Source organism: Anser brachyrhynchus (genome assembly GCF_964034855.1).
Source record: "Anser brachyrhynchus genome assembly, chromosome: Z".
NCBI lineage: Eukaryota > Metazoa > Chordata > Aves > Anseriformes > Anatidae > Anser > Anser brachyrhynchus.
In genome coordinates, this window is record NC_137697.1 from 66,914,960 (window position 1) to 66,942,807 (window position 27,848).

Below are 27,848 nucleotides of genomic sequence, written 5' to 3' on the forward strand. Positions count from 1 at the left end.
GGTTGGCTGTTCCCCGAGGCTTGCATCAGATCCAGACAGGGTTTGTTGTGCACCACCTTCAGAAGGCTGAAAAAGCTTCTGTTTTTGTTAAAAGAAATGAGAGAGGTATAGAGCAGCACAACCAGCACCGCAAGTGAGGGAGGGAGAAAGATTTGTGCTTCATCCAAGGAAAGAAAGAAGGATTATAAAGTGGGAGATTTATCTTCTCCTTGTGAAACAACCGGTAAGTGTTACCTCCTGCTCTGAGCCTACGGTGATGTGGAAAAAGATGAGGAAATGTTGAAATCATGTTGGTTTTTTTTTTCAGCAGGTTGAAGTTATCAAGCCTTTTTCTTAGTTGTCAACCCCCTGGTCATAAGAGCAAATTCCTAAAACCCTGCTCAGAGTAAACCTTTGGCAAGGTATCAGCATGCTAGAAATGGCACTGGAGCTGCCAGTGCTCAAGGCTGCTGTGCAATCACTAGTTTGCTTTTCAGTTTTGAGATGAAAAGTTATATTTCTTTCAAAGTGAAATGCAACACAATTCTATTGACAGATTTTAACTAGAAATCTAATTATCTGATTGATGAGCAAAATGAAATAGACTTAAGAGTTTTCTAAGCAGTTAGTATGAAACTCCCCACATTATATTTCGTTCTGGGGTTTTGATTCATTTGTTTTTGTTAGAACCTCCTCTGGCACTTGTTTTGGGAAAGATCAAGTGAGGAAATAATAGAAAATGATCTAATTTGGGCCAAGAACACCCTCCAGGGGCAGGAGGTGTTCACCAGCTGTAGTGAACACTCATCTGGGCCCCTTCTGGAGCACTCAAGGAGGGTAAAGAGACAAAGAGCTGGTCCTAAATAGAACATATTTTTATGTGTAGGAAGTAATGCGTTTTCAAAGGCCGTGACATAAATTTAAGAGGCTGGAGCTCATTAACTTTGATCTTGTAGCAGTGCTTATTCATTAAAATGACAGGCAGTGTAATTATTTCCTGAAAGATGAAAATAGAAGAGAATCTGTGATCTATGGTTAAGTGAGAAGAGTACGGAATAAGACAATTAGGTTGTTGCTAACCAATTGCAGGAGAGCCAAGAACAAACACGCTGAAATTAAACATGTTTTACATTATATGTGTAATACAGATATACATGTGTCTCCTTCTCCATAAGAAAGCAAGATGCATATGTAACATCCACCTGGATTTAATTTTAATGTCCCGTGGTTAATGCTAGAAGATGGCTTAGGCTATATATATGAGCTAATGTCAGTTCTGAAAATATTTTTGGACATTTCTAAGTAAGGGGAGATCTAAATCTTCTCTGCTACCTCTAGCAGAGACCTACGCTGTGCGACTTCTGCTTTTGACACCTGTCCCTACTGCAAGAAAATGAAAGGTAGCTCAGAATGCACGGCGTGGGGCCCAGGCTGCCATTTATTGATCAGCCAGCACAGTGACTTGGCTGGCCTCAGTACTCCAGCTGTACTACTGCAGTAATTAGTACATGCTGCACGTAGAAGTACCATGGTAGGTCAGATGAACTGCAACATTGCCTATGCTTGTACTCCAGCACATCAGAAATTTAAACATCAGTGAAGATGTAAGAATTATAGTTCTGTTTTTGCAGTGGAAAATTCCACTAACCCTGAATTTTCAAAGGTGATTGCAGAGGCATAATGGTGTGGGGTGTGTTAAGCAGATAAGGGGGCAGGGGAAGGTCCCACTGTCCCGAAATGAGGAGGATGGCTAAGAAAAAAAAAACAAGCAGTGATGGAGTCAGCAAGAACAAGAAGCTATGAAATCATGGGCCCCTCCAATAAAAAAAAAAAAAAAAAAAAGAGAGACAGTTGGTCGTTGGTCAAATAAAGCTTTACATACAGGGCATAGTAACAAGTGTCAGGTAGGTTGTGAACCTGTAGTACTCAGCCAGGGAGGAAACGGGAGGAATCAAGTGTCACGCAGTAGGGAATATAGGGCTACGCTGCACTTCTGTGCATTCCTGCTTGCAGGATGCCCACTACTGCAATCATGAATAAAAATGATAATTCACTGAGATCCTCACCTGAGCCTGTGCTTTTGGCTGCAGATTATTCCTCACAGGGATGCTTGTCCAGATATTTTACCATGCATTTGCAGAAGACAGTATGCTCCAGGTCCCCCTGGCAGCATCCCTGGTGTCTACATGGGACGAGAGGGAGGCTGCTGGTCCAAGTGCTAGACAAACAGCAGCAATCCCTCCACAATGTCCAAGGCCTGGCAAGGAGCAGCCTACCTCCACAGCAGGTCAGGTCACCAGGTGGGACGCTTGTCCCTGCAGCAGGAGCTCCCTACTAGAAACACTTGCCGCTTCCTCCTGGTGCTGCTGCAAGGCTCCGGCACTGTGGGCTTGATGATTTTGTTGGACACAGCTCCTAGACCCTCCACTGCTGCCAGACATTGAACATGATCCGTAGCTGCAGCTCTACAGGTGGAGCAGGAATGAGCCTCCTGGTGCAAGAAGTCACCAGCTCCCAGCCTTCAGCACTGAAGGAGCCACCATTCCCCAGCCCGATGAGCACTAACTCCTCTGGGACAGCTGGCTGCTCAGACTTTTGTTTGGAGATGGTCCTGTCAAGCTCTTTCTCATTGGATCTGGAACTGCAGAGCCTGCTGACCTTCTCCTTCAGCTCCTTACTTGGAACAGAGGTTCTCCACCAGCACACACCTCCTGCGAGTGAAGGCAACACTGCCCCAAACAGCAAGGCTCTGGAGCTGGATACCTGCATTTTGCCTCATTTTGTTAGCTCAGCTCTGAGCTCTGAATCACATTTGCTCATGTCTTGCAGCACAAATTTCCTGGTAGCTCTTGACGTTGACTTGTCAGTCAATCACTTGTAGGCTGCTTTGGATATGAATCCTAATTTTTTCCTGTAACTGTGCTATGCTCAATCATAGGGCTGCCATTCTGTTTAACTCAAAATTCTTGCAAACAGGTTTGTGGGCTGTCGGTAATGACTGTGCAGGGAATTATCTCATAAAAGTCTCCTCCGTGTTACTCCTCTCAGCTGTAGAGGGTGATATGTCACCTGAATACAGTCTAGCTGGGAGAACGCTTGAACTTCTCTGTGTCTCCAGAAAGCAAAGCTCTTCTCCCTGAGGTCTTTCACCAACAAGGGCTCACGTGCTCACGTCAAAATGCAAATTTTAAAAATTAGTGACTGTTTCCCTCGGAAATGAGTGTTTCTAGGAAGGGCGATGGCGCTCTAAGATCATAGTTCATTTTACTCAGCTGTGAACTGCCAAAGCTGCACACTGGGACCTGTATGTGCCACACCACAAATGCTGTTCCTTCCAGTCTTTGAATTATTCCATCAACTTTAAAACTCTTTCTTACATGGATAACGTGGGTCAGCAGTAAACCACTTTGTGTGAGTGCTGATTAAAAAAGCATTCACTAAATACGGACGTATTTTTCTAGTGTAATCATGTTGTTTTCAGCCTTTGCTTTTTCCTCCACATTCTTCTGCAAGACTCTTTCCCCGACTCTTTCTTATTTTTTCATTTACCATTGTAAAAACCGAGTGACGTTTCTTTCTGTAGTCAGCAGAGGGAGCTTTGTCACTTATGCTTTTTAGGCCGGCTCTGTGCTCGTGTGAAGAACTACAGTTCTGCTAGCAGAGGGCAGGGACGTCGCTCACGTAAGTAAAGCACCGAAGCCAGGCAAAGATCATAGGGTTTTGTGCTTTGAATTGACTTTTTCATCTTTTTTGGGCTGTTTTGTCTTTTAGTTCACATAAGTTAGATTCTCATGCCCTAACATTTCTTTAAGATTCTGGCACAGTGACAGTCACATAAGAAGTTTGACAGATATTGGAAGATCAAGACCTTTCATAGGTTTTTAATCTGTTTATAATTAGTCACAACAAATATTCCTCGAAGGCTGCGATCTGTTCTATCTAAACAAAGAACATTGTGTTTTGAAGCAACAGAGTCTTCAATGAGTATGGACAAAAATGTTATCATTGTAAACATGCATTTGTAACAGTTATAACATGATATAATCATTAAGGTTGGAAAGGACCTCCAAGATCATCTGGTCCAACCGCTCCCCTACCACCAATATCACCCACTAAACCATGTCCCTAAGCACGACGTCCAACCTCAGCAAGGAGTTAGAGCGGAGATTTCCATCCTTGCACGCCCACAGGGCCCTCTGCGCGTGTCTGAGGGAGGAACAAGTGTGATGTCTCCAGGACGTGCCATCCTCCCCACCGTGTCCCCTGAGGATTCTCTGTCCAGCCAGGCTCTGGGGACAATGGTGACATCACAGTCCAGGAGGTGGCCGGAGACAGCAGCCACAGGGACCATAAGAACCCCTGGGAAAGCAGCACTGTTTCTGCTATAAAAGTCACGTAGCTCATCTTTGTATCCCTCCTAACCTCAGCAAGGATGACCGGCAAGGATGACAGACAATTTACTGTACCTTCTGTTGGTATGTACCAATCAAAACCCGTTTCTGGTAAAAGGGATTACCTCAGATACCATTGAAGTGATGTAGTTCTGCAAGAAATGCCAACTAACAATACGGCGTAGCAGTCTTGATGGGTTTTGGACACAGAGAACTAGGAATATGCAGAATCAATGGTTCCACAGATAACTTAAGACACCCCTCTCTCCTCATAGATGAAAAAATGAGTTTTAATGAAACTCAAAATACAAACTAGTTAGTAACTCAAAATACTACAGTTGATGCAGCTGCTAAACTTCTTTCAGAATTTCCCTTGATGGTGGATAAAAGTCATGTCTAGAAAATTTGGAAGAGGTGTACTTTGGGCCAAGTTATTGACAACTAAACATGGATCTGTATTTTTGTAGAACTAGTCATTTTACTAGGACGTGCTCACATTTATTTGCAAAATGCATATGTATAATCTGTTTCTACATATGTCCATTTGCACAGCGCATTACCTGTTCAAATACTAGTAGTGTGATGTGCTTTACTGTTGTAGTGTCAGACAACGCTGATTTGCTCCAAAGGAACACAACCGAAGAAACCAGCCAGGAAGACTTTAAAGCGCAAGTAGTGCTTATTGCATCATCTACAGCTCTTGTCACCTGCCTAATATTTATTATATTTTGTGTGATGTTTATCAAGCACAGAATTCCAAAAGGGTAAGTTTTCAAGTCATGTACTGTGTCCGATATTTAGATCCCTTTAGAGCACCTCTGAACTCTCAGCGAACCAGAGGCAGACACAGCAATAAAGTCCTACAATATTCTATCAATTACTAGGTTGTGTTTTGGTTGGTAGAACACCTCCCCCAACAAATAACAGCTATTGACAAGACTGTAGGTTTTTGGATAACAAAATTAAGTTCTACTCCAAACATAGGATTACAAAATACGCAAAAATGTGATAAAAGCTGGGAAAGGCTGCACAGGCAAATGAAAAGTAAAAGTAGAAATTATAAAAAAATATAAATTATGTTACTTCCAGGAGTCTGTGTACTAAGTATTTCATTATAAGATCAAATTTGTCAGTTCAAATCTTGAAAAAACTGAAGTTCAGTCATTTGTTACCCATCTTCAGTGGTATCTGTTAAGTTTCCGCTAAATTCCCCTAGTCAGAATAACGTTATTTTTGTTCTGTGTTGTAGGAATTTTTGTCGTATATTCAGATGCTCACGTGAACAGCAGAGACCAGCTTCGGAGGCACAGCGTGGGGTAAAAGCATTAGATATGCAGAGTGACTCACACAAGAAAGGCTCAATCTCAGAAACTGTACCCCTCATGAGTTCAGTAGCTGGTACGCCGTCTATTAGTGATGAATCAAATCACAGTGATACTCCTTCATCTGAGGACTAAAATGAAAAGTAATGATCTTAGTGAAATGATATAATCTTAGTGAAAAATGAAAACAAATATATCTAATAAAACAAATATATCTAATAAAATATAAACTTACTGACCGAGCTCTCAAACTCATCTGCTGGTTTATGTGCAACTATGTTTTGAGAAATCAAGGGGAAGTTCAGGTTGGAAATTAGGAGACATTTCTTCTCAGAGAGAAATTCAGTCAGGCACTGGAACAGGTTGCCCAGGGAGGTGGTGGTGTCACTGTCCCTGGGGGTGTTTAAGAAAAGGCTGGACCTGGTGCTTAGGGACATGGTTTAGTGGGTGATATTGGTGGTAGGGGGGAGGTTGGACCAGATGATCTTGGAGGTCTTTTCCAACCTCAGTGATTCTATGATTTTATAAAATAGTTCTTGTGATTCACTAAATAGGTAGCTTGAAATCTCATGACGGGATAGAATAAGCTTCATGCTTTGACAGGAGAGGGATGTAAATTTCAGTTCTGATCACAAATGTTTGCAGGCAAGCATTAACTACTTCAGAATAAAGCACCAGGGGGTACAGCTATGGCAAGCTCCACATTCAAGTTGAAAAGGAAGAGCTGAAACACCATCACAATGACTTTCTGAAATGAATCCAACCAATCCAACACATGTGGCTCACACTGAGTAGAAATCCTGTGGTGAGATCTCTGAACAGTAATTATTTTCTAAACAAATATTTTCTGAGTGAAAATTAACAAATGGAATTTTGAAATATATCTTTTCTTTGGGAGAGATATGAAAGAATCTGTGCATTTGGAATGTTTGTGCATGTGACAGCCTTGTATGCTGTTTTTATGTACACCATAACATGAAGGCCCAAATAACAGCACGGCAGGTATTTTTAACAGAAAAAGGAAAACGAAAAAAAAAAAAAGATCTCTTGGTAGAGTTTTCCATTAGAACGTTTTTTTCCTATTTCATCTGTTTTTCACTCTGTCCTCTCTGTAGCCATAATGTCATACTTTGCCACACCAACCCAGCAGCAGCAATTCTTCAGTTGACACTATTGTGGCATGGGGAAGGAAAGTGCAATGAGACTTGTACATCAAAAGTAGAGGCAGATTCTACAAATAATTTCTATTAAGAAATTTTAAGCAGTGAGGCATGAAAAGCTGGGGTTTACAAATCATAGGCTAAATGTAGCCCCTTACGGCAATGCAATGATTTAGAAAAATTGCTTGGCTGTGGTCTTCTGAAGCCATCTCAAAGCATGGGAATCTTTCAGTTAATTTCCATTAATTTTCATGATCATTTACACACATATAGCTATATTTTGAAAATATTTTTGTCCCACAATACACATATATATATATTTAATATATGGCTATCTAGTTTTTATTGTCTTTGGCATCCAATATAGCAGATTTCATTTTTCCTGCTATGTTACTGGCCAGCGGGAGACAGTTAACATTAGCAGCCCATTTTCAGTTAGTTTCTTCACTCTTTTTATTGTTATTGCTTTCATGTTTTCAGTGTTTTGAAACTGTCCTTGATCACCTGAAATTAAAGTGTTGCCTTAAGGATGGTATTGAAGCTCACCCAACTATGTATGTGTTGACAATATAGATGACACAGCCTACAAGAAATAATAGGAAAAGAATGCAGAACAACATATAAAGATGCTACAAAGGAAACAAATATATTTCTACAAATATATTCTATGTTATATACATATATTCTACGAATTCCCAGTTAATTCACACCGTGAATACTGAGAGCAATTCCGGTCTCTTATTCTTGTTCTAGGAAAGGCTGGACCTGGTGCTTAGGGACATGGTTTAGCGGGTGACATTGGTGGTAGGGGGATGGTTGGACCAGATGATCTTGGAGGTCTTTTCCAATGTTAAGGATTGTACAATAGTATATGACAAAAACAGGAAGAAGGCTCAAGGCAGGGCAGCAGAGACCACTATACATAATGGAAATGCTTCAACAACAGCAACCATAAAGCCGGCTAGAAAAGAACAAGTGTTGGAAGGAGACTTGCGTTAACAAAGACACGGGTGTAGCAGATGGCAAACAACCACCTGCGCCAGCAAGAAGACCACCGAGCTCCAAACGGCACGGCTGGGAGCCAGGCTGGAGATATCTAACGGAGGCTGTTCCAGAAGACTTGGGGCAGGCTGGACGAGCCACCGCATGCCGGCAGCGAGAGACTTTCACTGAAATCCCTCAGCATAAAGCTCTCGAAGACCCCGAGGGCTCTGTGGCGAAGGTCTCCCCGCCGGGCTCGCCCTGAGGGGTGAGCCCTCGGCAGCCTCCCCTCAGCGGCAGCCCCGCCCGCCTCTCCCATCCCCGCCTCCCCGTGCTGCGGGCGGTTGGGACGGGCGGTGGCGGCGCCGTGACGGGTCGTCCCGCGCCCCCCGACGGCTGCCATGTTGCGACCCGCTGGGTACTTCTCCGCTTTCCCCTGCCCCTTCGACCGGGCGGAGGGCGGTGGCTGCTGGCGGCCGCACTGCCAGTACCTGCACGAGGCGTCGCGGCGGCCGGCGGCCGGGGGGTCTCCGTGTGCCGTCGCCGGCCCCTCGGAGGGTGAGCACGCCTCGGAGGGGAGCAGGGGCAGGAGCAGCGGAGGGGGGCTGCGGGGCTCGGCGGGACAGGTGGTGGGCACCCCGGCTTGGAAATGTCCCCTTCCCCTTCAGAGGTTGTAGCAGCAGCTCTGCTAGTCGTGGTCCAGGGTGAGCAACCCGTGGAGGGCTTGCTTACCTCCAGGGAATAACCAGCGTGTGCTGCCGAGAATCGGGTTTATTACGGCGCTGTCACCATCCTCGGGTCTCTTTTGAGGTTTATCAGGCAATAAGACTTGTAAGTTTTCTTCTGTGGTTCTTCCATCAAGTGTTTCTCTGGGGTGGATGTCATTTGGAGAGGTAGTAGCGTAATAAAGCTGAATGGGTGAGGTGCAAGAGGCAGGGTGCTAAAATGATCTCATGTTACAAACCACAAAGCTTAGCGGCAATAATAGCCCTTCTTAATGGGAAAAAAATATGCTTCTGAACTGGACTTAAAAAGTGCATTACTAAAAACAAGTGGTTCTCAGGTTACCGTGAATGTTGCTGGATCTCTTCCACATCATTTGCTGTGGACTGCGCTGATAGTTTACCTGTAACAGCTGCTTAACAAATCAGTAATTATCAAAGTGTTTCTCATCTGTTACATCTGTGGCGTTGAAGTAGGTGTGACTGAGTTTCTGCCTTCATGCCAAGAGTGCCCGCAGCCCTGTTACGGTGCAGGTTTTCACTAGGCCTGTAGTGTCTTTCTGTGCGTTGGGAGCTTTGCTTTTCACAGTAAGTGCCTGGGTTTTCACACTTACCGATAAAGGGTAACGTGTACTACATGTTTTATTTCTTTCTCCGAGTTTGCTGCACTTGAGCATAAAGACCTGCAGCCTGGTAGAAGGACTTGGGTAATGTGATGGTCGCTAAGGGCAGTGGGAGTCAGGGTTAAAGCAGCCTGTGGCGTGGAGTCCTTCCTTTCCTGACTTCCACCTGTGCAGCAGGATGTGACTTGCTGAAGGCTGAATCCGTTGGCATCTCCTTGTTAGCGGCCAGAGTGCTTCATTAAATGGCTTCTGCAGTCTCTAGCCAGCTTGAACCCTGAAGGCTTGCTTATTCTCATTTTACTCAAAGAATAACCTTATAGCATGGATTACTGTAAAGTTTAAAGGATGTCTTCTATAAAAGTCGTAGAAACGTTACTTCTGTCAGGCTATTTGTATTTCTGATAAGAACAACTGCCACCTCAGAGTGGCTCGGACAATTTCTTTGAGGTACATAGAAGTACTGGTTTGGGCAGGAATGAAGTTAATTGTCTTCATAGCAGTTTGCATGGGGCTATGTTTTGGATTTTGGGCCAAAACAACCTAGATAACACACCTGTGTTTTAGTTGTTGCTGAGCTGTGTTTGCACAGCATCAAGGCCTTTTCTGTTTCTCACAGTGTCCCACCAGTGAGCAGGCTGGAGGCGTAATTTACCCTGTGATGCTGTGCTCAGCAGTAAAATCTTGAGGGAGAAAGAAGGAAGGGGGCTGTTTTTGGAGTTACGGTGTTTGTCTTCCCAGGTACTAGTTGTGTGGTTCATCAGGTGTGATGAAGCCCTGCGTCCCTGGAAATGGCTAAACACCTGCTGGCCAATGGAAAGCAGTGTACACATTCTTTATTTTGCTTTGCTTGTGTGTGTAGTTTTTGCTTTTCCTAGTAAACTGTTGTTATTCCAGTCCATGGGTTTTCTTGGTTTTGCTCTTCTGATTCTGTTCCCTGTCCCAGTGGGGGAGTGAGCTGGGTTAAACCACAGCAACTGGGTGCTGAGGTTTTGTGGTACCTCCCTGTGCTTGCGTGTTATGTTAATGCCAAAGCTATGGATTTCTGAGTAGCCTGGAAAGAATGCTGTTCACCAGCAAAATGCAACTTTCTAGTAGCTCCCTGAAATGTTCTGTTGTTACGGGTACAATTGTTTTTGAAAACAAGTGGTTACATATGGTTTGAAAAGTACAGTTCTATTAAATACTATTGTTGTTAAAAACACTAGACTGATACTAGCAAATCTCTGAGACCCCGTCAGCCAGTGAAACTTTGGGAAATAACCACTACACTGCAATCAGTGCGAAGATGCAGGAGAGGATGAAGACAGTGCCTTGAGAAAATGTTAGCTTACCATAACTCAGTCTATAGTCTGTAAAAGCTGAAAAGATAGAGGTTATTTTCTTACATGTGCAGTTGGAAAATTCAGCTTTCAAGGCCACTTAAAGTTTGTGCATGACTGTAAATATGTCTGGCTCAAAATGTTACTGGGGACATTTGGGACAATGAGATTTGTTCATAATTAATAAAGCAGATTACGTATTTCAGCTGAGGAAAAAGAAGTAGATGGTTTGCAACTTAGTGTGACTTAATGTGATATCATAGCTTTCTTTCCTCAACATGGGCTGGTGATCTGCAAAAACTTAAAAGGGATGAAGTAGCAGTAGGTAAATTCAAGACTGAAACTAAAGAACTTTCTCAATACAGTCTTCCAGGTTAAATGATTAAGAATCCTATAACCCTTGAAAATAAGATACTTTCTTGTAAGGAAGCCATTGTAGTGCTTTTTTCTAGCACTTTTATCATACGATTTTGGTTTCCTAGTACAAAAATAACGTCTCTTCCTTTAACTGGGAAAAATAGAAAATAATATTTATGAAATTATTTTCAGGGCTGTCTGTCTCTTCCATAACAAAAGAAGATGAAAATGCTAAGCAGCAGTTGGCTAAGCCAACAGAAGTATTTCCACGTGAATATCAAGAGGGGAATTCAAAAGTGTCTCCATTTAAGAGAGAATTCACAAAGAGGTCAAGAAACTATTCCCCGATGGAACTTGAAGAATCTGATGATGAATGTGATCTTGTCATTGATGTGCCACCACCTGTTAATAAAAGACCAAGAAAAAATAGGGACTATAGAGACTTGAATAGAGAAGAAGAACTGGATGCTGTAATACATGCAGAAGAATTGCATGGTAGTGCCATAGCAGATGGTCCTGGGTATACAGCAGAAAAATCAGAGAAAATAGTTGAGTTGCAGGAGAGTGGCAAATGTTTAAATGAATCTGAAAAAGCAAGGAGTGTTTCTCTGAAAGCAAATAAAATTTATTTGCCTGATGTAAACACTGAAACATTGAAGATTTCTGAGCAGAGAGGGAGGCGTGCTTGTACCTCACAGAAACAGAAATCTGCTTCTGCTGAGGTGGATGTGCGGAAGGAGATTCCGAAGCAAGAGAAAGCAGAAAGAAATATATTGGTCAAAGAATTTGTTCAGGAATATACTGCTAGTGAAAACCGTGTGGGCAGTGGAAGAGTAACACAGTCTGTCGTGTGTACTAGTCGCTCATCTGGAGATGAAGCTACAATAGAAAGACCTGGCAAGCAAAGAATATTAAATACAGAGAAAAGTCGCAGCACTGATAAAAATGGGGGAAATGGTAGCCCACAGGATACGTACTCGTATCCAACTAATTTCTTAAGTGTGGGCAAGGAGGCTTGCTCTGGTACAGTTTTACAGACCAAAAACACTGATAAAAGCAGCTCTGTTGAACCTGCTTGCAGAAACAAGAAAGAAGGGGAAATACGTCGGAGTTCATCTGCTGAAGAAATGGAATCCAGTGGGGAGGACACAGAGCTCTCAGATTCAGATGATCCTATAGAGGAGTGTCGGAGGATTTTTGAGGAGTTTGAAAGAGAGGCACGAAAGAAAGACAGTGATAAGCAGGTATTATGCTTCTCTTTAAGTTCTTGCTTCTTTTTTTTTTTCTTTCTTCCTGAGCATATGGAGGAGGAATGTTATCTGTATAGTCAAGTTCAAATGCTCTTTTCTGTGCTAATAAAGGTTAAATAGTTGAGCCTTCCATGCTAGTAGATGAATTAATGAGGATCACTTATGACTCTAGTCTGGCTTGGCACTGGGTGATCTATATGTTTCCTAAAGTAGAAAGTCGCCCCAATAGCTCAATGCCTTGTGGTGGACTTTATTCGCTTCACTGTTACAAGCAAAGTTTTAGAGGCACTTGTATGTTCAGTAGTCTCCTGCTCATCTTATAAATGAATGTGGGAACTCTGAGTACCACTACCCTGCTTTGAAGCACTGTGGCTCAGCTGCGCTAAATGTAGAATAACTACTGGTAGAATTGTACTTTCCTGGTGACTTTTTTTTGACTGTGAATATCCTGAAACATTGGAGTGAGTGGGTCATGAGGGTATTAATGAAGTCTGGAAGTTTATAGCATTTGGTCTAAGAAGCCTGTTCTTATTTCTAATAGACTAGTGGAGAAAATGTGGATGCCAGTTTATTAGAAACTGAAGTTAATGTTGCTGGACAAAAGAGAAGAATTGCACACACGGCAAAATTTGATGTGAGTTTTAATCTGGTAATAAAGTGAAGTTTAACATAGCTCCACTTAATCTGAGTACACTCATTTCGACTTCGGGTTGGCTGAGTCTTGTAATTTTAAAAGTATTTTAAAACAAAATAGAACAAATGTTTCATTGCCTCTCCTTTTAAAAATTGAAGCAAATATGTGATCACCTAGAACTTTGAGTTAGTTCCTGATGCAGGTGAAGAAAAGGGCTGCTGAGGCTAATGAAAAGAGCCTTGAAAAATCAGTTTGGAAAGGAGGCTTGTACTGAGATTCTAGATACAGCAGTGGGAAATCAAAAGTGATTTATACTTTATCTGCTCTTAAAATGCTTTGTGTGGCAATGTTAATAGCAGCAGGTATAATTCTTTAAGCTCTTGCCCCTCAGTCCTTTTTCAGATTGGCCTTTTCATTCTGGGGCAGCAAGTTGAGCTCTGAATCTGAGAGCAAAATTCAGTGTTAACTGTAACACCATCTTGCTGTGGTTTGGAACTGCTTGACTGCTAACCCATCTGTTTCTGTGTGCATGCATAACAGGTACATAACAAAAATGAAATGGAGCCTTTCAAAAGATCTCCTGGGCAGCGGGGTCCGAATAATGCAAGAGTCCAGACGGCACAGTCAAAAGCGAGGGAGTTAACAGCTTCTATTGCTACAGATTCTGGAAAGAAGAAGCCTATGTCTAAACGGTCAGCTATTCAAGTCCAAAGTAACAGATCAACTGGTATGAAAACTTGATCTGTAGTCTTGACGAACTAAACTTCATTTTGATTGCTAGCCGTCTCGTGAGTATGTTTGCTTTGTGGTGATTGTCAGCTGAGTGATGGTGGACACTTAGCTTGGGAAATAGATGTCCTGTCCAGCTACAAAGTTATTTGAAGTCCTTTAAAGTACTTCACATGAGCTGAAGTGGTAACAGAAAAGTCTTTCAACATTTACAGTTTTGACCAAAATCCTGAAAAAACATGTATTTCGTTGTATCCATACATGAGTTAAAAGAATGAAAATCTACCGAGTTTTCATTTTGGTACTGATTTCAACTGTTAGGGTTCTAGTTTTAGGCATTTAGACTGTCTGAAACAACTTGCTAAGTCTTTTGATTTGAAAATCCTGTTTTTCTCCCTTTAAATTCTCCATTATATGTGAAAAATACTGATGAAGCAGTTATTTTCAGTATCACATACTACTTGAATAGTATTTCCCCTCCAATTGTTCTACTGGTATTTTAAAATATATGCTTACCAAGTAGTCTACCTAGCACATAAACCTAAAATACTGTTCTAGAGTTTTATAACATCTGTAATAAAAACACATGAATGAAAAATCTTTATGTAAAATTGAGTTATTTTCCCAGTGTATGCATTCCTTCTGAGTAATAGCAAAAATGGTTTAGTGTTTTTCATGCTGCACAAGCGTGGCTTGCTTTATGCTAAGTGTTGTTGCAAGTAAAGTTAAACAGAATGAATTCAAGTCAGATGCTGACACCTTGGCTCCAGATGAGCTTTTTGTCTCATGACAGATTTCATTTTTGAGATTTGTAGTTTTTCTGGGTTTAAAAGCAGTACTTTAAGGCACTTATTAATTGCATTGGAAAATTAGGTTAGAATGATGGCTTTCCTGATTTTAATCTTTTAACTTGTTACCATTTTTTTGTGGGTTGAGGAGGGGGAGGGGACAGGGAAGGCAGGTAATTATGTGTTTAAAAATCACAATCACTACAACTTCAAAATAGCTTTTTAACTTGACTTGTATGGCTGTTCTATCTAAGGTCTTCAAAAATACTGGAGGATGCTTTGGATAAAACTTGTTGGCAGAAGTGAGGTCTTAACGTGTTTCCTGAAGCTCCAAGTTTGCTTCTGTTGTTTAGGTTATTTTTACCCTGCTTTATGTTAAAGGAGCAGTGAAATAACAGTATGACAGATTAATGGTAACTGTTATTTAAATTCCATTAGAGTTCAGATTCAATCTGTATTTTCTCTGTGTTTCAGCTTCTTCAAATTTGCGTGAAGTTCAGCCTGTTGAAACCATCAGTGGTCAGCTGCGTATACCAATTGAAGGAAAAGCTCAAACAGTAAAGCTGTGCAGACTGTCTGTTGGTTCATTTGAAAGGACTGCTGTCATGCCATACGAGGTACTGTAGAGTTACAGAGCTTTGGTATATGAAAAGGAAGAGAGGTGGAAAAACTGTAATTTCAGACAGTATGTTAGAGTGTAAACCCAATAACGTGATATACCAGTTTAGCTTTAAAAAAAAATCAAACACAACTGATCATTATGTGCATTAAATCATATTTCAAATCAAGATTACATGTATGTGCTTGTGGAACGTCCTGCAGAAATGTTCAAAGTGATGCATGCTGGTAGAACTTGAGTTAAATTTGTACTTGTTCTTCTCCATAGGTGCTGCTTATTTCCTGACTATGATGTATTTTTCTTAGTGAAAAAAGACATATTTTTTTTTTTCCGTTTGGTAATCTGTGAGAAATCACACAAGACTCTCCTAACATAGCTTTATGCAGCATGTCTCAGTTGATAAATATAATGCTTTCACATGCTGTCAGTACCCCTTCTCCCAGGCATCTCTGCAAAAAGCAAGCATTTTTGCTTGCAGCAACTTCTCCAAAAGAAATTGTACCCAGATTCAAACTGCTTCAAACCAATCAGCACATCCACAAGAAAACAGGGAAATAACATGGTCAGCAAGGTGAATTCCTTGCAGTGAGGGTGTACTGAATCCTGTGGTTTTCCAAAGGCGAAAATTCTGTACATTCTCTTGAGATTGGAGACAATGTGCAACTCCTGTAGTCTTTGAGTGCTTACCTAGAATTACTTAAGAAATTCTGATCATACTATTGGCAGCTAATAAAAGTGCTGCTTTTCTCCATGGCTAAATCAAGTTGCTATGCAAACTATGTTTTTGTTTTCATGTTTGTACTAGCTTGCACTGTACAGATGTAAGCAATTCATTGTATAAATTGCTAAGTCACCTGGAGAAGGCTCTGGGGGGACTGCGTTGTGGCCTTTCAACTCTTTAATGGGGCTTATGAGAAGAATGGAGAGAAACTGTTTACAAGGACAGGTAGCAATAGGACAAGGGGAAGTGGTTTTAAACTGAAAGAGGGTGGGTTTAGATTAGAATTAGGAAGAATTTCTTCACTCAGAGGGTGGTGAAGCACTGGAACAGGTTGCCCAGAGGAGCTGTGGATACCCCATCCCTGGAGGTGTTCAAGGCCAGGCTGGATGGGGCTTTGGGCAGCCTGATCTAGAGATGTCCCTGCCCTACTCAGAACTTCTGACGCTAATCTTGAAATTTCTTTAAAGCAGAGGTCACTGAAGATTTCCTGAGGTAAAATAAATTATAAGGTCGGTGCTTCGTTTTCTTATCAAAAATGTCAAATCATAGAATGGCTTGGGGTGGAAGAGACCTTAAAGATCATCTAGTTCCAAACCCCTGCCATTTGGGGATTGCCCTGACTCAGGTGCAGCACCTTGCACTTGGACTTGTTGAAGCATACGTGGTTCACACCGGCCCACTTCTCCAGCCTGTCCAGGTCCCTTTGAATGGCATCTCTTCCTTCTTTGGTATCAACTGCACCACTCGGCTTTATAACAAACAAATGTTATGGCTTTAGTCAATTTGGTTATTGATGTTTTTCTAGGATATTAAGTATGGACTACTTCGTGCTTTATATCTCTAGTATGTAAATTCTTGTTTCCTGAATAGCTTACTCCATGGCTAAGGAAAGGTAAAACTAGCTTGTGACAATAATACGCGTTGCCTTTGCTCCTCATATGCCAAAACTACTACTTTCCTTGGTAGCAGTATACAAATATAAATGCCACTCTAAAGTGAGCTTTCCTAGGTTACAAAAGGGAGGTACAGAAATACTACTCCTTGCTTGATACACACCATGTATCTTTTTTAAGTGTCTGGACCTTTTTGGCTGCAACAGTGCCAGGGTTAATCTAACTTACTGTTGGATTTTTAAATGTGATGATTTTAGCTTCTGTGTTTTATTGTAAAATAAACATTTCAGAGTTAGCAAGAACTTGACGTTACATTGGATACGAAAGTTTATAAATTCCATCAAAATAAACGTTTTCGGTCTAGTTCATTGGGTCCTTAGTTTATGCTCTGAATGAAATACTACCTGCAATGAACACCAGATGGAAACCCTGACTGTTAAATTGTTGCTGAACTGACAGTGCTCACTGAACAACTGAACTTTTCCTAACAAAAATGAAGTTTAAAAGTAGTTTTAACGTCTCATACAACTTTGAGTCAGAAACTACTTTGCTTAGTTCAAGCAGGAAAAATCTCTAGTATTTCTGATGGCTGTTTCTGGTTCTTTGTGTAACTGTTGTGGAAGTTTTTGTAACGGCTTTTCAGTAATGTATGACTTTATCTAAGGATGGGCAAAAGAATGCCTGGTTTTAGTTCTTTGGGCTGTTACATATTGATCAGATTACTGTGGTTTTTTTTCTTTTCTTTTTTTTTTTAGGATTCTACTCAGAAAAAGCCTTCCATTCCTGAATCGGGATCTAAAGTACCACGGGAGATAAGGCAGCGATATTTCAAATGTTTTTTTGAACAATACCGCAAAATTTGTAACACAGTGAATGAAGCTGGTCGCAAGGTTTGTAATGTTTTACAGGTCTTTACGTTTCTTCTTCTGCAGTCAGTAGGTTTTAAATTGCACAATGTGTTTTGTTTGTGTTTAGATCTTACACTTTCCTCACGTTATCAATCAGTTACAATTTTCCACGAGCAAAACCAGTTTTCTTCACACTGCTAATTATCTTTTAAAATGATGTATGTTAGTATTAGAAGGGATTTTTTTTTTTTACAAATGCATTTCTGTGTTTTTTTTTGTACTTCAGATTTTGGACACAACTTGAATGTGTGTCTCTACATGTAGGTTCAGAATCTCAGATTCTAAATGGCAGTTCTTCCTGTATTTGGGGTGTGTGTGGGGGGAACCACAGCCAAACAAAAAATAAACACCAACGACATACATTACCCCACTAACACTCAGTCTTTCTTTTTCATACAGGCCCGGATAGAAGAGCAATCTATTTATGATCGTTGTGGCAGTAAAAACATGTACTTGAATTTTGCTGTAAAGACTCTGAAAAAGCTGAGAGATCATGGTAGTTTTGCTTTCACTGAAGATTATTAAATGGGTTGCATGTATAGAAGTTAGGATGGGAGAGGGATTATAAAGATAATTTAGTCTCTCTTTACTGTAGAGATTTCTGATTATTTTCTTCTTCCTTTGTAGAAGTATATCACCAAAATAAAAATTGATATTTTCATTTATAAATATCTGCATAGCACATTTAACAGGAAATCTGAAATTCAGAACAAATGCTAAAAATATCCTTTCCTGAATTCAGGGCAATTTAATGACATCAAGACTCCCAGTGGTGCTGGATCTGTAAAGTCAAACGAAAAGAAAGGTAAAGAAAGGAGAATGCAGATGTTGGTTCCGCACTTTAGCGCGTAAATGGGCTTATTTCAAAATGAAAATGTTGAAAGTGTGAAAATTTAGTTCTTTTTTTGGTCAAGTTTTATCCATTAGCTATTACAAGGGTTCCAATGCAATTTGCTGTTTGTCTTTAAGGTTCATTCTTTGGGGAAAAATACTGAACTTCTGCTTGAAAAGAGCACGTTCTTTGGTGTTGCTTGCCTAGCCTTTCTGGGATAGCTAGTAATTTACCATCTCTATTGTTTTGTGCCTTTGTTTTAAACAATTCTTCACCTCTAATAGCTTCCAATTGCTTTGAGGGAAAAGCATAGAATTTTTGCATGTAAAGCAAGGTGCACATCTTCCAATTTCAGTATTAATTTATTTTGGAAGTACTGGGATATTTAAGTGCTGCTTATATTTGGTCTAATATTGTTTAAACTCTGAGTTGGTTTATTTTTAGGGTGTTGGTGTGTTTGTGTTTTTTTTTTTTTCAGAACTCGCAGGTGGTGTTCTTTATGAACTTTTAAAAGATTACCTTCTAACTGAGCAACAATTGAATGAAAATAACTTTCCTCGACCAAATCCTGAAAGAAATGGTAGTGCTATATTTCATGGAGTTACAAAAAAAGCTGTATCAGATAGTAAGTACAAAAAAATTGATTTTGAGTCATTGTTACACAGGAAACTAAAATATGCATGTATACAAAATACAAAGTAGTTTCATACTTAGTTCCTGGACCTCAAATGACTTCACAAGCTTTTATAACTAAACCGTGATACTTCATCAGCACAACAGCTGATCTTGCACGTAAACCTGCCATTCTGAAAGTGCTAGAGAGGAGCTTTATTTATTTTGAACTCATGGCAAGTCTTGGGAGACTTTGCTTATGTGTTGATATGCTGGTCTTGCAATTACTGTTCATGTAACTTTCATACTTCAATGCAGTATTTTTCATCTTTTTTCACCTTGCTGACAAGCTGCTGAGGAAATACTTTTTCTTTTTTTTTTTTAGATTTCAGAAAAACATGCTGTAGGTGTGGTGAAATATTTACTGTTAGTTCAGGAAAACGTAGACTTAAAGAATGCAGCTACCATTCTGGTAGAGTATTGGAACAAAAAGGTAAGTATTCTTTGGTATTCAGTCTTTGTGGAAGCTGTTACAAGTCATGACATCTCATCTCTTACTCATCAGAGTAAACTCTCTTGCACAAGGTTCAGGTGAGGTACATTCTGCTGTCCTCTAAGTAATGTGTCTAGTTATTGGAGCTTGTTTTCTCTGTATATGCCATAACTTCAGGAAGGTTGATGTTGATAAAACCCCATGCGAAGAAAGGAGAAAAATACTCCTTGTGTGGCCCTGTATTGACTTCTAAGTGAACCTTGTCATCTTTGCTAAGACTCCTTAAGTACTCAGAGCTATACTAAATGCTTCCCACAGTGAGAACCTCGTAGAGAATATTACACCATTCTCCCATTTGTTGGCATTTTATTTGATTTACAACCTTGTATTGATGTAGCACCATCTTCTTGATGGTACCGAGCAGTACTCAGGCTTACCTCTTTCCATAGTGCAGTCTCGAGAAAGTGGAAAAGGAGTAAGGGTGCTGATTTTTTTTTTTTCTTGCCAGTGCCATTTGCTGCAAAACTGCTCCACTTTCAACTTTTCTTTTTGGCAGTTCCTGGTGGCTTGGAAAAACGCTATAGCTGCTGTGAGGGAATAGTTGGGTCTGCTGGGTGTCAGATTGCAAAGGTAGGATTAATGTTCTTTAATGCAGTATCTCAGATTTCCTTAGTGTCCTTTTGACTTGAAGCTGGGTTGTAGCTTTTTGCAAGCAACTTGGTATAAGATTTTTGGGTTTACTTGCCTAAGGCTTAATAAATTTTTTGGGACCTACTGACAAGAAATATATATGCTCCTTAATCTATTAGAGAAACAGACTGGCAATTTGGGTAAGATAAGTTTAGCAAGCCTGCATGTAAACACTAACGGAAATTTTGCAGCTTCATGTTCATGATGGGAGAAAGGAGAAGTTGTACGGCTTTGTGAAGACATTAATTAAATCACCGCCTTCTGATAGAAACCATGGTATATATGCCCTGAACTGCAACATGGTATGAACAACCTAAAAATTTGGTTCAGTTAAAAGTGTATTGTTACTTAGGAGGCAATTTCCTGGGTGTAGTAGTTTGGCCCTCATAGCTCTGAGAGGCCTGCAGAACTCTGTCTGGTTACTGTAAGTGAATGGACCTTCTGTGTTAAATATGCAGAGAGCAAAGCTGTTTGGATTTCTTGATGCTATAGCTGGTTCTACGTTTTGTACAGCCAGATACTATAAGGAAACACTGGTGCTGAATAAATGCTCATTAAATTTATTTTTTTCTTCAGTGTTATACAACCCAAGGCTTGGAACTTACTAGAGTGACAGTGGTTGATGATAAGCTACAGGTTGTCTATGATACGTTTGTTAAACCTGATAGTGAAGTTGTAGACTACAATACAAGGTATGCTATTCTGTTTATACTACTTGAGGATTAGGCTCCATAAATTGGCAGATGTGAACATCAGATATAAGCAGAAACCTGCATCTCTTAAATGCCTATTGCTAGTTATACAACTTGAAGACTTTCAGTCAGGAATGAGGCTTTCATTCTTGCAGACTCAATTAAGAAAGACTTTTTTCTTTGAACAATTTTTGTTTTTACACTGAAGACTCCCCACCTTCTTTCAAAACAAACAAACAAACAAAACCACAACACCACAACAACACATTAGGTTTAACCTCCCAGGACTTGCTGCATTCCCTAAGAATAAAAGCAATTTCAAATTTTCAAATTTCATCTGTAAATGTCTCACTGAAGAGCGGTATAGTCATAAGCCATCTAATGAAGCTGTAAGACTGTTGTCCTTGTTTCAGCTAGGATAGAGTTAATTTTCCTCCTAGTAGCTGGTAGGCTGCTGTGTTTTGGATTAGGATGAGAAGAGTGATAACACACTGATCTTTTAATTGTTGCAGAGCAGTGTTTACACCAGGCCGAGGACTTTTCGGCTTCTCGCTCTGTCCTGCCAGCGAGCAGGCTGGGGGTGCAGCAGGAGCTGGGAGGGGACAGACCCAGGACAGCTGACCCAAACTGGCCAAAGGGGTATTCCATACCATCTGCCGTCATGCTAAACAATATATAGGGGTGGCTGGCCGGGGTGGGGGCCAGCTGCTCGGGGATAGGCTGGGCATCGGTCAGCGGGTGGTGAGCAATTGCATTGTGCATCACTTGTTTGTACACATTATTTATTTATTTATTATTTTCCTGTCCTAATAAACTGTCTTTATCTCAACCCACAGGCTTCACTTTCCCGTTTCTCTCCCCCATCCCAGAGAGGGAGGGGGGAGGGTGAGTGAACGGCTGTGTGGTGTTTAGCTGCTGGCCGGGTTAAACCACAACAACTGTACAGTTTAATAAGATTTGGCTGTATTTAGCCCACTTGTATTTTGTCCTCCTACTGGGTCTTATTTTTGAGATCTGGAAAAAAAAAGTTTTAGACTCCTGTTAGTTTCTTGAAGTCCTGAAACTGCTCTGAGAAGAAACAAGTTTTGAGTCTGCCTCTAAAAAAAATAAAAAAATAGAGGAGAACCAGCATAATATGTGCCTGCTTCTTTGTCAGCAATAACAGTTTGCTCAGAGACCTGTTTTCAGTCTGTGCCTAAAAAATAGGCTCAGTTGCTTGTGGTGATAGAGTGAAGTTGAACAAAGCTACATGATATTAAATTATCTCATACAATCGAAGTGAAAAGGAGGAGAATGGAAAAAATGCCTTCTCAACTAGGGTTAACTTTAGGTGCTAGGGAAACATTTCTTACATGTCTCTGTTAATGAAGTTGTTCTAAACCTGTCCTTAGATTCTCAGGAGTAACAGAGGATGACTTGAAGAATACTACGACAACTCTTCGGGATGTACAGGCAATACTGCTGAACATGTTCAGTGCAGATACAATTTTGATTGGACATAGCTTAGAAAATGATTTGTTTGCTCTCAAGGTAAAATAAGCTGTTTGAAGCAGATTTTAGGAGTTGACTACTTGTCATGTTGTTTTGTTATAATTACTTTCAAAAAGAAAAAGAATGTTGCATTTCAGCAGACTAATACATGAAAATGAAATATACTTGATTGTACATGACAATTGCACTGAAGATAAAACTACGTTTGTAGAAAGAAGAAACATAAAGATGTGGCGTGGTAAACTTTCTGAGACCTGGGCTTTCTACTCTGCTGTTTTGTGCTTCTAACTAGGCAACCGTGCATCACTGCAGAATAACGATATCCTTATTTTTGGGTTGATAGAAACCTGAAATTTATTGCTTTCTGATATTGCTGAACTTGAGTGTGCCTCCTACAGTTTTGCAGTCACAACTAATACCAGTGTATTGCTCTTAGAATCTCTGTAAACAACAATGCTGCCTGTCAAGTAATCACCTTAGCTGCCAGAAATACATGGATTATGTTATTATGTGTCAAAGGCAGCAATATTCCATGAAGAACACAACCATCTGCAAACTTTTCTCAGCCTAGAGAAGAAAAGGCTTATGGGGAATCTTACCAATGTCTCTAACTAATAGAAGGGAGGGTTTGAAGAAGACAGAGACAGGCTTTTTCCAGTAGTGTCCAATGACAGCATAAGAAGCAATGGGCACAAACTGGGATGGGAACACAAGGGATGCCCTAAGGGTTCTGAACATCAAGAAAAACATCTTTACCATGTGGGTGACCAAACACTGGCACAGGATGCCCATATAGGCTGTGGAGTCCTCCTTTGTGGAGGAAGCTGCCTGGACATAGTTCTGGGTAAGCTGTTCTAGGTGGCCCTGCTTGAACAGACTGTTTGGATGAGATGATCCCCAGATGACCTTAACAACCTCAACCTTTCTGTGATTCTGTCGTCATTCCTAGTGAAGGAATTAAAATTTAGCATTAACAGAATTTCTTGCTAGTGAAACCACAGAATCATGGAATGGCTTGTGTTGGAATGGACCTTAAAGATCATCTAGTTCCAACTCTTCTGCCATGGGCAGGGATGCCACCCTCATATGTACACAACTAACAAATGTCAATGCACAAACATACAGCAATCACTGTACAACACTATTTTTCCACAGTTCTTGCACCAGAGCTTGCTCTTCTACAGTGATTAGAGCAACATAGGACAGATGAGATAGTATTAAAAGGTCAAGGATTAGCTTGGGTGTATTATTCAGAAAGTAAATGATTTAGATCCTTCGTGTTGTTTCTTTAATAAATAAAAGGAGGTGCCAGACTGTAACTGGATATGTCATCACTGATGTGGCCTTTGCTCTTTTCCAGCTGATTCATGACACAGTAGTGGACACATCACTAGTATTTCCTCATCGGTTAGGTCTGCCTCACAAAAGAGCACTTCAGAGTCTGATGGCTGACTACCTCATGAGAATTCATCAGGGTGATGGTAAGAGCACAGGTTTTTACTAAGCAATCAGGATGTTGTGTCATGAACTAGTAGACACGAATAACCCAGGAAAATTTAAGATAAAGTAATACAGTTGCTGTAATTTAAAGCTTTTTCTTGGGTACATTTGTTCCAGTACAGTAGATGCAGAGGATGTACCTGAAACATAAGGTGATTGACTTGTCAAAGTGATCACCACATAGAAGCGTTACAGTTGCTTTGCCTTGTAGAAGGGACATTGGAAAAAAATCCTGAAGGTGGTGTGAAGAGGCTGACCTCTACTACAGATTTGGTTGCTTAATCAAGCTGATAGAAGAACTCTTCAATTCAAATACTGGGTTTTTCAGTACTAAGATTAGAGTAAACTTCTAGGCTGTAAAAGACAAATGAATAAGCCTATTCTATGCTGCGTGCATAATACTTGGGAAATGGTACATTTGACAGATGTATTTTACATTGACCGTGTACAATTGTTTTGAGTCTGATTTTACATACTCAAGTTTAGTTTCTTCTAATGAACTGGCAGTTGCCTGTTTGCTCTTAATTGTTCTCTAGAAGGCGTCACTGATGAAGTTCTATTCTGCTAATGTATTTTCTTTGCCCAGGGAATAGATAAATGGTAGCAGTTAGCAAAACTTGAGAGCTTTTGATAGACAGTGGAGGAGCTGGGTTTTGCAACTGAAAGCTTGTAACATCTTCTGACTTCCTTTGCACTAACAGTCTTATGCATAGCACTGTGATGGGAATGAAGGGAATGTCAAAGTTATTTGTACAGAATTTTAGATGGTTATCTCAAATAGTAAAAACTGCCATTTTTCAGACTGTTCTGTTGAAGTCCGGATTTAATCATTCTTTGATCACCAGTGAGCTAAATTCGAAATTTAACCTATAGAGCTGAATAGCTGCCATTTCTAGAAAAAAAATAATCCTGACACATAACTTCCCCTCCTTGTGTTTATGCTGGTTTTTTTTTTTTTTTGCTGCTGCTTTGTCTCTTACAAGAGGAGAATAACTAAATTTAAATTTGAATTTATTTTTTTTGTAAACCCAGGGATTGATAGAGTGAAGCACCCTTCCCTGTCTGAAATCAGTAGGTCTCTGATGATTTAACTTCCTCTGAATTGAATTGATAGTTTGACTTCTCTTGAATACCCCAAAGTGGAGTTTAGCAAGAAAACTGAATGACTAGGAGTGTCATTTTAAAGGTTCTCAACTTCAGTATTTTTGGTGTCCTAGTCAGAAGAGCTGCCATTGCTGAGATAGATTGTATTACGGAATACCAAATACTTGATTTGGCTGGGAAACTATCGCTTTAATAACTGAGTTTTGCTAGACTGCTTGAAAAAAAAGACAAACACCTGTCTCATACAGGCTACACATCCTTGAGTAGTTAAAATAGCATCTGAAAGGCGGAATAGTAAGCCTGGGGTGTGAAGCAGATGCAACTTCCTCTGACAAAAGATAACAGACGGTCTGGAAAGCTCACAGGATTATGACTCCTCAGTTTGCTTCTATGGCTTTTTTTAATATGTCCAGTCTTTATAGAAGCTGTACAAGTATAGAATCTTTTGCAGATATTTCTTGTATTTGCAACGACATTGGTGTGTTACGTGAGTGCTTTCACCAGCTTGACTGTCACAACTGTGTAAATTACGTTTTCATTGGAAAGGAAGTGTAGCCACATACACATCCAAGGAAATGCTTCACTGCTGTATGCCAGTATATATCTGAATTGCAACTACAAGTCTGAAGATCTTTCCTTTTGAGTCTAGGCTGCTATATGTGGAAAATGATCTAAAATCTCTGACATTTAAGTTTTATAAGAGAGAGCTAGAAAGTGGTACCTCTATTATCACGTCATCTTTTGTTATGATAGCACTTAAATCCTCTGCTTCTTTGGAAAATGGAACACTGTAATTAAATCTAAGAATTATTTTGTCCTTACTGTCAATATATTGTATTGTTTGCTGTTCTCCCCTGCCTGAAACTTCTGTGGAATCAGTGCATTAATGCAGTGCTATAACGCAAAGAAGCCATACTGTTTGCCTATTGGGCCACTAGCTCAAAATAGAAGAGAGAGAGGATTTTTTACCACCTTCAAATTAAAATGCTGAACTTTACGATGTCACTTTTTTTTTCCACAACTGTTTGGGTTTCTGAATCACCAGCCCACATCCCAAACCTGTTTAACTGACATCTTCTGTACCTTTATTAAAACTTTTGCTCTTGGAATCACAGAATCATAAAATGGTTTGGGTTGGAAGGGACCTTAAAGGTCACCTAGACCAAACCCCCTGCCGCGGTCAGGAACACCTCCCATTACTAGACCAGGTTGCTCAAAGCCCCATCCAGCTTGGCCTTGAACACCTCCAGGGATGGGGCACCCACAGCTTCCCTAGACAACTTGTTCCAGTGCCTCACCACCCCTGTGGTGAAGAATTTCTTCCTTGTATCTAGTATAAATGTACCCTTTTTTAGTTTAAAGCTGTTACCCCTTGGCCTGTCACCACATTCCCTGACAGAGTTCCTCCCTAGCTTTTCGGTAGGCCCCCTTTAGGTACCAGAAGGATGCTATACGGTCTCCCCAGAGCCTTCTCTTCTCCAGGATTTAATTTGCCTTGGTTTAGCCTGTTTAGGATTTAATGAGGTAAATGAGGTACACAAATTCAAATCTCTCAATTTGAAACCAATTTCTCTGTATGGAGATGGCTGAACACAGTAGTCTATTCTATACCTATCCTTGACTTGCTAGAGTCTAGTTGCTCAGAACTTGCGTACTTAATTACATATATAATTACATTCTGTTATCCTGACGGCCAACATTTTCTTTCATTGACTTAATGTTAGGAAGGGTATTCTGGTGCCTATGTAAAGTGACAATTAATGAACATTGTACGGATAGTTTATTTGTGCAGCTATCACCACTTTGCAGCCAGAATGCATTGAAACCTTGCTGCTGTAGTTCTTGTAGTTACAGGAATGGTATAAAATATATGTAGACTTGTTATTTTAAATTGTTGACTTTGAATAAACATGTTCTTAAAATGTATGTCCATATATAATTTAATTCCTTTAACACCATTTTGTTCAGATATTGTGGGCTCTTTCAGCAGATCTTTGAGGAGAAAATTACCATCTAGTTGTAAATCAGTTTGTCTTCAGTTGCTCTTTCAACTTCTGATTTTGCACAGGATTTGGAGAGGCTGACTTTCCAAAGACAGTTATATTGGATGCTCTAGTTTACTAACCTAGGCTCAATTGCATATTGAAGCTAGAGGATGTGGCAGGAAATGGAATACTACCAGACAATATTGAGCTTCTAGACACGCAGTTATCTTGAATTCTGGTAGCAAGAAGTTGCACCAAAAACTGTCTGGATGCTAGCCACTCTTTTAACGTTATTCACAGCTGTTCAGCTTCTTAATAAACAAACCTACCATTATTCCTACCATTATTTTATAAAGAAATGTGTAATCTGACACTTAAAATATTTTTTATTCTCCCTTAGTTGATGGCCATAATTCCAGTGAAGATGCAATTGCATGTATGGAACTAATCCTCTGGAAAGTAAAGGAGGACAATAAAAGGAGAAAATGATGATGATTTTGGCTTTGAAGGAACAGGATGGTGGGACTAAAATTCAACCTTGATTTGACTCACTAATGACTGTAATTTGACTCTAATTCTTCAGTAACAATTATTTTTCGGGTGTAAAAGAGGGCAGTGGGAAAACAATGTGAAAATCATAATTCATCTACTTTGATGCTTAAGATGTACAGCAAAGAACATAAATGCACAAAATACAAATAAGATACACTGAGTAAATTCTTCTGTGTTAAATAGCAAGTCTGTTCTGTTAAAATAATACTTTCTGTAATCATCCTTACTACTATGTGTAGCTGTAAACTATCAATCACAGTGACTGAAAGCACTTGTTTAAAGTTCTGGAGATAATTTGATTTCTTCTTGTTCAGCCTCCAGCAAATAAAGCTTCAGTGCTCTAATTTCTGTTGTGTGATGAAAGCTTGATTTAAGATTTGTTTTCTTTCTCTCCTTCCCTACCTGCTTCTCTCCACCTCTGTTTGCTTCCTGAGAGAGGGAAAATAAACCTAATCAACTTCAATGAACTACTATGTTAATTGACACAAAAAGGCACAATAC

General features: G+C 40.2%; 1 protein-coding gene across 4 annotated transcripts; it reads left to right on the forward strand.

The window, feature by feature from the left end:
• Positions 1-27,691, forward strand: LOC308185632 (RNA exonuclease 1 homolog). 4 transcript variants are annotated; one of them, XM_080573977.1, is made up of 16 exons: positions 1-223; positions 11,047-12,098; positions 12,646-12,738; positions 13,279-13,465; positions 14,730-14,872; positions 17,244-17,378; positions 17,796-17,892; positions 18,139-18,201; positions 18,707-18,853; positions 19,226-19,333; positions 19,890-19,963; positions 20,215-20,325; positions 20,600-20,715; positions 22,107-22,245; positions 23,567-23,687; positions 27,196-27,691. In XM_080573977.1, the coding sequence occupies exons 2-16, from the start codon at positions 11,202-11,204 to the stop codon at positions 27,282-27,284; spliced, it is 2,520 nt and encodes an 839-aa protein (XP_080430103.1). In that variant the 5' UTR covers positions 1-223; positions 11,047-11,201; the 3' UTR covers positions 27,285-27,691. The 4 variants fall into 4 exon arrangements, with proteins under 4 accessions (XP_080430103.1, XP_080430102.1, XP_080430100.1 ...); XM_080573974.1 differs by lacking the exon at positions 1-223 and adding an exon at positions 7,926-8,391; XM_080573976.1 differs by lacking the exons at positions 1-223; positions 20,215-20,325 and adding an exon at positions 7,921-8,391.
• Positions 27,692-27,848: the final 157 nt, after the last annotated feature.